This window comes from Ylistrum balloti, unplaced genomic scaffold (assembly GCF_031769215.1).
Source record: "Ylistrum balloti isolate Yb309-2 unplaced genomic scaffold, AGI_CSIRO_Ybal_v1 Utg370746, whole genome shotgun sequence".
Classification (NCBI taxonomy): domain Eukaryota; kingdom Metazoa; phylum Mollusca; class Bivalvia; order Pectinida; family Pectinidae; genus Ylistrum; species Ylistrum balloti.
In genome coordinates this window covers 351,674-366,373 of record NW_026782439.1, presented here as the reverse complement: position 1 = coordinate 366,373, position 14,700 = coordinate 351,674, and the positions used below count along the sequence as shown (strand labels likewise).

The 14,700-nt window shown below is 34.2% G+C and overlaps 1 protein-coding gene across 3 annotated transcripts in view; it reads right to left on the bottom strand.

Moving 5' to 3' along the window:
• Positions 1 to 14,700, bottom strand: part of LOC132558037 (transcription factor SOX-13-like) — an 85,962-nt gene that overhangs the window by 29,352 nt on the left and 41,910 nt on the right. For 2 of the 3 annotated variants that reach the window (XM_060222559.1, XM_060222560.1), the window contains exon 1: positions 6,501 to 6,573. The exons of the other annotated variant lie outside the window; for it this stretch is intronic. In XM_060222559.1, the coding sequence (XP_060078542.1) occupies positions 6,501 to 6,529 (29 nt within the window). In that variant the 5' untranslated portion in view covers positions 6,530 to 6,573. Of the gene's footprint in view, positions 1 to 6,500; positions 6,574 to 14,700 lie in introns of those variants that run through there. 3 annotated transcript variants of the gene reach the window in all.

The following is a 14,700-nucleotide window of genomic DNA, read 5'->3' as shown; positions in this document are numbered from 1 at the left end:
AAATAACATTTGATATTTTCAATTGTATAACTTTTCTTTATTGATCCAAAATGCATGCCTCCTGTCACCAACGGAAATTAAAACCATGAAATTGCAACAATTATAATGATAACAAAAATGTCACTATGCAGTTATACAGGTAATATATACTATTCCTTATACAGGTAATCTTGTACAGGTAGTATATACTATTCCTTATACAGGTAATATATACTATTCCTTATACAGGTAATATATACTATTCCTTATACAGGTAATATATACTATTCCTTATACAGGTAATATATACTATTCCTTATACAGGTAATATATACTATTCCTAAACTTTTGCTTCTTGTCTGTGCTGACCAGCATGTCAGTTTCAAGTTTTGTTACTCTACCTTTAACCTGCAAAACTGGCAATGTTTCAATTTCATCTTAAGCAACACTCATCTAGCTCTTTGAAGGTAAAGTCACCAGTACAATTCCATAAAAGTTTCCTATGGGTATCCTTAGTGTAATACATAATTTTGATTTGGGTGATGAAACCTTGTTATAAAGACTATTATTCCTTCAGAATGAAACTAGAATCAACATAATATAAAGACACATTGAAGTTGACTTCATTAGTGTACAGTAAGTCGCATAGGTCATTTTCCAATGTACAGGTAGGAATCATCAAATCTATGTTGAAATAAATATTAATTGCAATAAGTGACAAACAAATACCCCAAACTAGAAACATCTAGGGCTGATTTCCGTGTGGTATGGTTCTCAATACACCAAGCCTTTTAACACCTGATGAAATCACCAAGAATTATGGCATACACTGTGGGATCTGACAACTAGCTTTTTAATGAGCTAATCTGTCCAGAACGACAAGACTTTGTTGAGCTATTTTAAACTTTAATGCACCTGCAGTTATCTACTGAAACAAAACAAATCTTGTGTTATGGTGACGATGTTTAAATAAATCTTTTCAATGTCAAAACCTTTCCAATAAGAATATTTCATCTCCGGTTCACAATAGTTAATGAAACACAATGCTGGTGTTTCAGAAGTGCGTGGTCAGTCACTCTTGCCCTTCATTGCTGGGGGGGTCCTGTGAAACACCAGTCCAGGCCCTCTGTTGTTTTGACACTACAGAAATCATGTGTAGCCTCAGGTACGACAACCTTCAGCCTGGCTGAGTCATTAAACTTCAAACCAGAAACAAAAGGAAAACAAGGGAGGACATCGCCAAAAACACAGAGACAAGCATGTCAGTGAACATGATTAAACAACACCTTCTGTGACCTGGGATTAATCTTGACACAAAGAAACAATGTTGTCTTTTCACAATATCCTGTCATTTCTCTCTTATGTCGGCCCCACAAAGCCACGTAGCTAATTCTTCTAATATTAACAATCTTACACATTGTAAAAACAAAGAAGCTACATAACAGCTTTTCCAATAGGTCATAAAAACGTTTGTATCTGATTCCAAATGAAGTGTCATTCCTGTTGACGTGAGTGTGGAAATGTGACATGATTTCATTATTTTACGAATGACTGAGATGACAGAAACCTGTGTTGTATAAACGTGTTATAAGATACTCTAGCTACAATGTCTGATAACTCTATTCCCCGTTGACTTTTGCGCACTAGTTCAGATTCTAACTATCACATAAGAATCTGTCATCAGATTCCTTACCCCATAACACTTGACCTGACGTACCCCAGTATTGAAGTCAATGGCGATCCTCCCAACAACCAAACTCAAAACTCTCCTCACTTTCAATAGATGGTTTTGTACGACTGCAGACTTTGGGATCTCTTTGTACCTAAATCTCTTATCTTTACTTTCTGCCTATTACAACGTTGATAGTAACAATTCATGTCCTTTTTTTTTATGCTTTTTATATTAACTCTAGTGACTGAAGCAGCTTCCTCCTGCCTTTTCTATGTAACCTGTTTGTCAATGAATCAACGTACCTTTCTTGGTTAATTGTCCCTGGAGCTTACATGCTTCCTTAATACAAATGGAAAACAGTCTCAATTGATATTTTCAAAAATCAATTTTCAAATGAAACTTCGTGTTTGCTATTTGTATAACAACATTTTATTACAGGGGTGAGATTGAAGCCGACATTGAATTTATTCCGACCCTATCCTTCACTGTTAACTAGGGTAGGCAGTTGTGTTCTAATCTATTGTCACAAACGCGTTTAAAGTCGGGATAATTACGATTGTTGGCGGATCGCATGTCAAAGTGGGATATATGATGGATATCGGACTAGCTGAGAAGTACTGACTGTCGCTCCATCTCCTTCTCAACCCCCAGTACATCTGATTAATTGATCTGACCAGGCGAGGACAACTGTACAAAGTTGTAATTAAATGTAATATTGATCAGTAAATTAGTTCATTTCTGCCTACTTAGTATCATCGCAGTATTGTTCACACAATATCCTGTCTGCTACAATAGCTCCATAATTCCACCTGTCTCTCTAATTGATTTTTTATTCTTTGTCAAATTGGAACATCTAATGCGGGAGCTATTCTAATTGATTGCTGTGTTCAGCCTCGGCAGATTTAAGCTCAGCCTGTATCTCTAATGGACAACCAGCTCACTTCTAATCACAGCAATGTTGTTGTGTATTTCAAATTAAACTGCCGCTTTTCAAAAAGTGCAAGTGGTGTTTATCTGACATAGAAACACAAAAAATTACCATTTTGCACAAAAGACCTCGGTGCTGTTATTGGAGACGAAACTAAAAAAAATGATTGCTGCCGTTTCCTACCGAGAATAGTGACATTTCTCTAACCACATACAGACCTCATCTGACAATTACTGTTTTTATATAATACGAAAAACCTCCCATAATTACACATTGAGATAGAGTAATATAATTGATTTGTTACTCTGTATTAGGGAGACAATGATCAGCTATATAGGGACAATCCTTGTTCTGTCACACGGCACAGCCTTACAATAAAAACAAACCACAAATTCTGATGTCATAGATAATTATATGACCTTTCAATTCGTGAATGACTTTCGAGGAATATTTTTGTACATGGTCTAAAAAACATCTGATATGACACCCTATCTATTTTTATGTAGTTTTTTTAAACATAAGAGTGACTTTCGAGGAATATTTTTGTTCATTGTGTAAAAAACATCTGATATGACACCCTATCTATTTTTTTAAGACATTAGAATGACTTTGGAGGAATATTTTTGTTCATTGTGTAAAAACATCTGATATGACACTATTTTTTTCAGACATTAGAATGACTTTGGAGGAATAATTTTGTTCATTGTGTAAAAAACATCTGCTATGACACTATTTTTTTTTTAAACATTAGAACTATCAGTAGGTAATTAATACATCTAATTACCATATATCTTGCCTTGAATGTCACCTGTATTGTAATCTAAATGACACATAAATTCATGCTTATTTCTTTGTTAAAATTTTTGTATTGATTTCATATTTTTCCCTGTATCAGGAAATAATATATGTTGATGATATTACATTTTGTAATTTACAATCAAAGTAATCAACATATTAATACAGATTTTGAAAATATTCTTTTTTTTTTTATTTTATCTATACATAAGTAAATGTAAATGTGAACACTTATATATTCATTTATATATGCATTTCAAAATTAAAAATTTCAATGTATTTTTCTTTTGTATCGTTGAAAGTCTGATGTTCAAAATCAGAATCTGATAATTTCTTACCATTATCAAGGTACCATGAATGATTCCCATACAAATATCTAATTCCACTAAAATGGTATCCTGTGACCTGCCCTCGGGAGATCAGCTAGGCCCAAGCAACTATCATTACATTGATAATAAAATTTACCAAAATCAGTTAGTGTGAATGGCCAAGAATGAAAAGCTTGACCAGGACAAAGACCAATACAATAATTTAGAGTTAACAGGGTTCAATATGACCTAATTTCAGGCTAGCTAGGTTAGTATGACCCAATTTTGAAGTATTCTGGGATAAGTTACATAATTTGTAACATGATATTGGAATTCTGTGGTTCTTTCTAAGCCTATTATCAGTATTGGACACTTCTCTGGACTAAAGACAGACAGATCTGCCAATACAGTCAGCTTCCATGTTATCTGGCTGTGTTAATGCTTATTTACACAGAAGATAGGATTTTTAGAGGAAGTATTTAGGCAATATTTCTGGAAAAAAGAACAAACAAAACCTCAGGATAGGGAAGGTACTTGTTAACACCAAGTACACACTATCGTGTCATGGACGCTTACAACACTTAAAAGACATGCATCATTTAATGTACATCAGTATTTGATTGATATTTCCAGAACTCTCACAAATCATAACTTCAATTATTTTCTGAAAACAAAGCTCAGAAAATCATAATGAGAAATTTCTAAGGATTTCCATTCTCAGAAATTTCAAATGAACCCTTTTCATACTTTTTAGCCCCCATTCTTTTCCCCCAGATACTCTACTTAAATTTCATTCATGTGTAGTGTTTGTTTGCCTTTTTTATAGTTCTGATTTAAAGAGAAAGGAAGAAAAAGCAAATGGTTTGAATAGGTGAATTTGATCCTTATCACAGTGTAGAATTAATAAAAACCAAACTGTTGAAGCTGCCAGGTACTGATATGGCAGTGAAAAAGATTAAGGGGCACATGTGTTAGAAATAAAGTATATTCTAACCAAACAATCTGTTAAGTTTTGTTCTTTTATCATGATAAATCTAAAACAAAACCCCCCAGAATTGTGTAAATTTCCCTTCAATCTGATTTTTGTTCCCAAGTTAAGATAATAGAACAGTTGATCATGGCCGTTTGTCAATTCTGTGTCATAACGCTAGAACATATGGACCTACCCCCAAAGCTGCTTTGTTTCAAACTCTTAAGATAATTTTGAATTATTGTACTTCTCTACAAGAAAAAAATAGTTCCAAGTTAAAAGGCCTGTCAGAAAGCATTATGAAGACTGGACTCAAATATCATATGCCAAAGTGTATGACACATTATATGCTCTGCTTCATTTCACCAAAGATAACTCTGACAGTGATGAGGACCCAAGCATAATGTATACCACACAAAAGGTTTTCTTTTTCCTTAAAATATTTTTTTTCTCCTTCCTCTTAAAACTAATTTTATGTTGAACTTTAAAATGAAATATGTCATGAAACAACAGTGAAAGTTAATATCCATTTATATGCAATATTTTACATGTGAAAATTCATCGTTTGTTCCCACTGAAATTTTCTAAAAACAAAATAAACTTTTCTTGGTTTCATCGTCTTTTTACTTATTTTTATCAAATGTCTATCAGTTTGGTGATTATCTGGTTTACCATTTGAATGATTTATGTTGTAGTATAAACAGAATTTCAGTAACCAGCTACACTGAGAATCTATACTTATCTTTGATATTCTGATAACACAGGAATGATGTATCTGAATCACCTATTCTAATATTTCAAATACTAAGTGCAGATTCACATATATATCAACATTAAAATTAATTCATGACAAACATTTTTATGTCTTCACATATTGTTCAACAATTCCCTTTAGCAATTTAATTATACAGTAAAATTAAAATTTAATCAATACCGAAATAAATTTAAGTGTGTTTTTTATTTCTCCATTATTCCAGAATATCCAGGAAGTTAAATTTTTTTTCGTATCTTTTTATAATGAATAAAAAATATCTTAATGTTATATGTTATGGTATCACAATTTCACACTCCTTTTATCATCTGATCTAACTCTACATTAATTTAAAAAGTACTGAATAATACATTTTAATGCATTTCTATGCAGTTTCTTTCCTCATGGTAATTAATTTAGCAAAATATTGATTTTTTTTTTAAGTTAGAAAAATAGATCAGTCATCTACATAAATTGTGGACCAACTTTTGAGATCCCATAAATACAAATGATTGTAGTCCAAATCATTCGTAAGTTACTCATTGAATCATAAAATAAAATAAGTGCAATATCAAATATTACAATTGTCAAGAATTTTTTAGTATAACCTCAACTAATTGAAACTGTATTACAATTATGTCTCAATGTGATATAAATTGTTTACAAAATATGGGACAAAATTTGCAGTTACAAAATGTATTAGAAACTTAATTTCTTACATAATCAACGAAATTAATGATACGGATCAGAAAGAAATTACAAATCATACCTATCTTACATTATTTATGGCTGGTAATCATAGAATATAATATTGATACACGTGCACAAGTGACACCAGCATTACATGTGTTAGCGACGATGACCTGTAGAATTCCTCAACACTTGCTCCACATATCCTACTGTTGAGAAACATTTCTCCACATCAGACTATGTAAACAAAACTTTTATGATCAACAGAACCTACAGCATCATTTATGCCTGGCCTCTTCATTACACAGGTGTGTCAAGTGTACCTGTAGATGTAACAGGTGAGTAGTGTACCTGTAATTAGCCCTACCTGACAGGTGTGTAGCCCCCTCCATGTAAATATATCCTACCTTAGAGGCTGGATCAGTACTGGGTGCATGCTGACCTGTCTGTACGATACACCTCACACAGAAGTCACAACAGTAGGTATGTACACAACAAAAGCTAGGCCCCATATTGTAGTAGACACACTAGGCCACTGAGAGCCCCCTCCTTTGGGCAGGCAGCCAATCAGGGGCCTTCTGGCTAGTGTGCTGACTGATGGACAGGGATGCTGAGAGGAGCAACTACTGCTGTAGTACAATGCTGTCTTTCTCACCATCAACAGGAGCTATACCAGGGGGCCTCTCTGGGGCACCTGTCCGACACCACATTTTGTCAACAAACCTACTATGATATATAGTTCTAAAGAAAAACTAGAGGTACAGATGGGAGGTATACATTTAGAAGAATTAATGAGGGGAAATACTTTAAACAAACTACATATTTATCAAATTCCTGTACAGTATAAAGAATGATCTCTAAACTTGTTACTTTGTCAATTATACCACCACATTGCTCTTTATCTCAATATTTGCTTCAAACACTTCATTTTTTTTCATTATGTTTAAACCAATCGTTATTTAAATTTTTTGTTGAGCATTTGTTTAAACTGTAAGTATAATAGTGTATCGTTACATGAACAAATGTAACATTTTTCAATTTATGAATATGACATTTTTATTACTAAGCATGTTGTAACTTACTATAAATATCTAACTTTTATTATCTAACCAAGCATGTCATTCTTTAAATAGATTAATTTCTTAAGAATTGAAAATAAACTGATTTGCATTTGTGAGTGAATGTATATACAATGAACTTATATATAAAAGGTAAGTCCATGTTGACATCAAATTTTGATGGTTTACAATTTGAAAACCTGTCTGTTTATCTAGACCATGAAGAATTTTAAAAAGACTATTCAAACTTTATTTGTTTATTTTCAGAGAAAAAAACATAAATTCTCAACTTAAAAATACAATATATATAGATTTTCAAATTCGAATTTTAGTATATCTAAAAGTCCACATCACTTAAATATTTTAAACAGAAAAAGATTGAAACAAATAATTTGTAAATATGCTATAAAAGCAGAGATGTCCTCTCAATCAGTGTAGCATCACAGTACACATGTATTGATAGAGACAAGGGACATAACCCTGTCTTCTGTGACACAGATCAGATCAATACTAGAGCCCGCCCACAGCTGTCTCGTTCAAGCCTATCACACAACATAAAGAATACCACTGTATCATTACCCAGCTTCTAAACAGGGGTCAAAGTATATCCATCACTTCTGTTTGTAAATATTTAAAATAGGATCATTTGGAGCTTTTCATTCTTTGAATATCAGAATTAGGAATGGAAGACTCCTGGAAATCACAACTGTAACAGTAGAGGGACGATGTGCCCCTTTTAACATTGAATACCAGTACTTATTTCTAGCCTTCAAGCACTTCTTAATCTTTTCCAAAAATCATTATTTCTAATTATTTCTAATTAGTCTTTGATGTCATAACTGTTTTCTGGATGTAACTTTACCAGAAAAACCCCATCTTTCCTTAAACCACATTTGGTCCAACCTGTTGTAGCTGAATCAAATAAATTTGATTGCATAATTTTGAAAAAAAAAACAACAACAAAAAAAAAACCAAAAAGGGGTGAAATTTATCTCGTTACTTTGTTTTAGAGTTGCAAGAATATTATCAGTTCACTTACTACTTCGGTAATGATCCAAGTCTTAAAAATTCACAAAACTAAAAACAATCTAATATTATTATAATGTTCCTTCTGTCTTTTGGTTTGAAATGAATCTATAACAGATGGACAGACAATAAAACGAAGTTTCAAAAAACACATAAAAAAGGAAGTCTGTAAATAGATCACTTAGAACATATTTCATGTATCATTTGTCTTGGAAGGGCTGGAAAATATCTCCTTTAAACCTCGATTGCTTATTTATCAAACCAGTGGCAAAGAGCACAGGAAACAATACATTGTTTTTGGTCCCCAACAGATGGTTTAGGTCAGCTATAGAGAAACATATCCCTCGCGATTAAGCACTTCCTTCCCAATGGTGACACTGGATAGTTAATTTACTTATTCTCTCTCCCATACACACATCAAAACTAATCCCCCGCTCCTCACATTAATGGCTCATTAAATAAAAACACCAGTCTCCTAAGGAACGCCACAATATCAAAATAGTGAGGGAAAGCCGAGAGGCAACGGGAGTATTATTAAAACCAGAAATCGCAGATTGTTTCGGTCACACAAGGTAATATTCATTTCAGGAACTTCACAAACGAGGCTAATAAAAACACCTCATCTCAAAAACAAAAGACTGTTGGAGGGTTTAGTTCACGGCAGCTGCTGTCCTGGGTATGGGAGAACAGGCAACGTTACGTCACTGTTAACCCCTAACAAAATTCCTTCAGTATTTAGCATATTCTTTTGTGGGATAATTTTGATATTGGTTGAAGCTAACCCAGAATTTTCTTTCTTTCTTTTTTTTTTTTAGAAGACAGCCATGTTTTCATTAAGCAGTTTCATTCTTCCACCAAAAAGATTCAAAATGCTTCATTTCTGTGCCCAAAATATGCCTGAGTAATTTGTTTGGAATTCTGAAATGTCACATAAATTATGATTTCACGATGACATAGTAAAGGTACCGAGTATATACACAAAGTATAATAATATCATCAAGTTTCCCCTATCAGAACCAAGGTTTGGCGGTTTTCTGTTTTTTTTTTTTTATGGACAGCAAATCTATTTTCAAAACTGAAAAAACAAATAATTTACATGCATAACTCATGATTAAAACTCCACTGCACCATATAATCCCTATGAACATGTTATACAACTTGTTAAGAAAATTTAACATTCTTTTGTACAATCCTAACGAATTGAACAAATAAACAAAACCATCACTATCCTTTTAAATCGGACCAATTAAACGATGCAATTAGACATAGATATTCGGAGCTGTTCCGTTACCAGTGTAAAGCGTTCTGACGGGACTCCATCTTGTTCCATTATGTTTCCATGTCGACTAGATTCTCCACTACTATTGCACTTTATTGCTCTTCTGGAAGCACTTTTAAAATGAAGTGAAAAAGTTGTAGCAATTTATTTAAGTACAACCTTGACCTGATTTTAGAATGTTTAAAAGCCGAAAATCTTTGAGCATAAAAGTTTGAAATGATACAACACCCTCAGCTGACGTGCTAAGGTTCTAACAAGTAAAATAAACAACTCTTGAACATTTCAGAACTATTTAAGTGCTTTTTCTAAAAACTCGGCAGCTCCAACAGGATGCTGGCCTGTACGCAACACAATGATGAATTGTCACATTATCAAGCTTCCTAACACTTTATTAAATTCAGCTGGTCCAAGCTCCTTTTCACAAGATAACTTAACAAAATAACAATCCAAAAAAAGCATTTGCAATAAAAAAATTACAGGAAATGTTTCTTTTGCCAAAGAATGGAGACTATGAGTCATTATAAATAAGACAACTAAATAGCAAAGGAAAAACACAGCGACATGAACGGGAGTTTTAAAAAAAAAGACAACGCTGACGAAGAAAATAGAAATTCTATCATGATTAATAATACATTCCTCTCCTACGGACTTTATAATGATGTTCATTTCTATCACAACATAAACGTTGTTCTGTTGATGAAAATAAGCGAGGGTCTGAAGCCAATTTACTTTAAAGGAGTAGGTAATCACACCAACATTAGTGTAACTGCACTACAAAGACGGCCCAGTTATTAATGGGCCGATAAGAATGATTGGGAGCACCAACAAACAAAATGGCCACTGATATAGCGGGTTTAACAAGGAAAATCTGACAATGGTTTCGGCCTGTTAGACTCACCTCCTAACTCTGCGATACCTCCCCTAACTCGTCTGTAATTATTATCAAATGTAATAAAACTCCGACTAAAGACAGTGCAAAAGATTAGTCCCTCCCCCTTCATGATAAGATGTGGGGATAACGTTATTAAAGATAATCACTAACTTTCACAATGCATTTTATCTATTAGATTGTTTCAACATTTCCGTCAGAAACTGCCAGTCATAATCTGGCTTCTATTGTGGTGGAATTCATACACAAACAGCCACGGCGACAGATTTATACATTTACCAAGATATATTCATCATCAAATCCAAACATTTTATTGTTTCAATATTTTGGTCTGTAATTGATAATATTTACCAAGACTTTATAATGTAGCAAGGAGAGGTAATAGGCACAGACCTGTTACTATAAACAAAATCTTGATTAAAATTAATAGCATCCAATTGAATTGAACTTGGCATTGTGGTTTATGATTGATTCAAATTGAAGCCAAAAAAAATTGTTTATTAAAGGATACAGGAATTCCTTGAGTGCTAACATCTTGAAACAATGCCAACTATTGTATAATTTGTTAATATACAATAAAGAATCGCTTAATTAAGAAAATGAAAACCATTCCGTAAATGTGTCTAGCAGAACAACAAATCACTCTTTGAGATAACATGTAATTCTGTATTTAGTTATATCACAATAACATATTTTGGTGACTGTTTGATGTATGTGATACAGCACCTCAATCACATCACTTTGGCACAGGGCATAATCATTATCATATATCCATTTCAACAGGTAGCTGTAACACTTGTAATTAATAAAAAGTTTGAAGATCTATTCAACCATACAAGGATTTATAAGGCACCAGGGTAATGTACATTGAGTTATACAGCATCCTGGTACTGTACATTGAGTTATACAGTATCCTGGTACTGTACATTGAGTTATACAGCATCCTGGTACTGTACATTGAGTTATACAGCATCCTGGTACTGTACATTGAGTTAAACAGCATCCTGGTAATGTACATTGAGTTATACAGCATCCTGGTACTGTACATTGAGTTATACAGTATCCTGAATCTGTACATTGAGTTATACAGCATCCTGGTACTGTACATTGAGTTATACAGCATCCTGAATCTGTACATTGAGTTATACAGTATCCTGAATCTGTACATTGAGTTATACAGTATCCTGACACTGTACATGAGTTATACAGCATCACAGTAGTGTACATTGAGTTATACAGTATCCTGGTACTGTACATTGAGTTATACAGTATCCTGAATCTGTACATTGAGTTATACAGCATCCTGATACTGTACATGAGTTATACAACATCACAGTACTGTACATTGAGTTATACAGTATCCTGATACTGTACATGAGTTATACAGCATCACAGTACTGTGCATTGAGTTATACAGCATCCTGGTACTGTACATTGAGTTATACAGCATCACAGTACTGTACATTGAGTTATACAGTATCCTGATACTGTACATGAGTTATACAGCATCACAGTACTGTACATTGAGTTATACAGCATCACAGTACTGTACATTGAGTTATACAGCATCCTGGTACTGTACATCGAGTTATACAGCATCCTGGTACTGTACATTGAGTTATACAGCATCCTGGTACTGTAAATTGGGTTATAAAGTGTCCTGATTCTGTACATTGGGTTATACAGCATCACAGTACTGTACATTGGGTTATAAAGTGTCCTGATTCTGTACATTGAGTTATACATTTTCAGGGCACTGTATACTGAGATATGCTATGTTATGGCATTATACTCTTACTTTGTTCAGTTGGAACACCATACACTACCTTGTTCAGTTGGAACACCATACACTACCTTGTTCAGTTGGAACACCATACACTACCTTGTTCAGTTGGAACACCATACACTACCTTGTTCAGTTGGAACACCATACACTACCTTGTTCAGTTGGAACACCATACACTACCTTGTTCAGTTGGAACACCATACACTACCTTGTTTAGTTGGAACACCATACACTACCTTGTTCAGTTGGAACACCATACACTACCTTGTTCAGTTGGAACACCATACACTACCTTGTTCAGTTGGAACACCATACACTACCTTGTTCAGTTGGAACACCATACACTACCTTGTTCAGTTGGAACACCATACACTACCTTGTTCAGTTGGAACACCATACACTACCTTGTTCAGTTGGAACACCATACACTACCTTGTTCAGTTGGAACACCATACACTACCTTGTTCAGTTGGAACACCATACACTACCTTGTTCAGTTGGAACACCATACACTACCTTGTTCAGTTGGAACACCATACACTACCTTGTTCAGTTGGAACACCATACACTACCTTGTTCAGTTGGAACACCATACACTACCTTGTTCAGTTGGAACACCATACACTACCTTGTTCAGTTGGAACACCATACACTACCTTGTTCAGTTGGAACACCATACACTACCTTGTTCAGTTGGAACACCATACACTACCTTGTTCAGTTGGAACACCATACACTACCTTGTTCAGTTGGAACACCATACACTACCTTGTTCATTTGGAACACCATACACTACCTTGTTCATTTGGAACACCATACACTACCTTGTTCATTTGGAACACCATACATTTGTTAGTACCACATCAGATTGCTACTTTTTGAAAAAGAAAATCCTGACTTTTATTGAATCAGAAAAAAGCATGGTAATGTGCAGAAAGTTACATGAGGAATTTAATGCTGATTTGCTTGGGCCTCTTAATTCTAGATGTTTCCACAGGTAGAAGGAAGCTGTCACGATGTATAAATTACGTGGCAATCATTAACGACTTTCTATAATGACTTTGGCTGCCCAGTCAATATCAAATCACTATCATGCATGTAAATACTGCATCTAATGCTAATACTAATTTTCTTGGAAACACGACGGGCCAACATAGAGACTCATCTGTCCACATAAATCGTGTTTTAACATGACGCAAATTAAACTGTGATTTCAACCAATATTTGGCCAGCCCCTCTCCTACCCCTCCTCTTTTCAGCTTACAAAACCTCTCAGTGAACTCTGTATATCAAAATAATCATCTTTCTACAGTTTTGTACATCCGACAAATGATACAGAAAAGGACTGAAGGAACTATTCAAAAATTAAAAAAATGTTAATATCTATACTTTATGAAACAGAGGTCAGAAACAAGGCATGCTGTTAAACCAATTTCAAATATTTACATCGTACCGAAAAGTGGATAATTTTTTAACATGTCAGGCAGGAAAAGAGTCTTGTTATGTTGGGAGTTTGTTGATAATCTGTAACAGTCAGGTATCTGATAAAGAATGACCAAAGACAGATCAATGTTATATTTCCAGAAGCAGAAACCACTTGAAACAAAAATAACAAGCAACTTCCTTTTTTTCTCAAATCTTTGAATAAACTTCAGTGTTGTATGAAAGTTTAGTACAAGCAGCGATCTTATCTGTTATAAAGCAATGCCAAACACTGGCAAGTCTTTGTACATGGTTGAGAATTCATTATTCTAATTAGAAGAAACAGATACCTGTGTACAAATATCATTAGGATAAAATACAGGTATGTTATCATCTGAACAATATTTATTCAGGTTGTGGGGGACACCTGCGGAGAAAGAGATAGATACGGAGGCTACCCTGAGTGAGGTATTAACAAAGCCGAGCCCACAGCCAAAGGCCTTTGATGTTTTTGAAAGAAACATTTGAAGAACCCTGCGGATACATGCTGGCAGCAATATCTATAAATGTAAAGTTTTATTCCTTCCGTTGTTAAAGAAGTTCTAGATGAAAAGCAAAAATATCAGACATTGTCCCATGTTCTGCTAGTGGCCTCTTTTTGGTGGGCTGTTTATTTTCACACACTATAAAACCTGACATGCCTTCCACACATGTTATATAATAATTGTTATTCTTTGAAAACTAATTAGCTATTTACTACAGGAAGCAGGGATTATGAACCTGGAACTACAACAAACAAACATGAATGAGTTCAAACTGAGAATTTTTATTAAGTTTTTCCCCCCAATTTGTATGATAAACCATATGGGACTTCAATCTTTCTTTCAAAAATTCTACCTGGGCACCAAACATGTCTGACAGATACCCTTGGGAGTCCTCTACCTCAGTTCCTTAATCCCTTTTAGTGCATTCACTCTGTTCCAGGAAGAGATCATTATAAATACTTATGTTTATCAAACAAAGGGGGCAGAATTGGAAGTGTTGATAATTGAACACATTAGCTGTGGGTCTTGTGAAGAAATACAACACCCAGCCATCCCTAGAGAGAAAGATCATATTTCCTGATAATACCACAGTTCTCAAAACA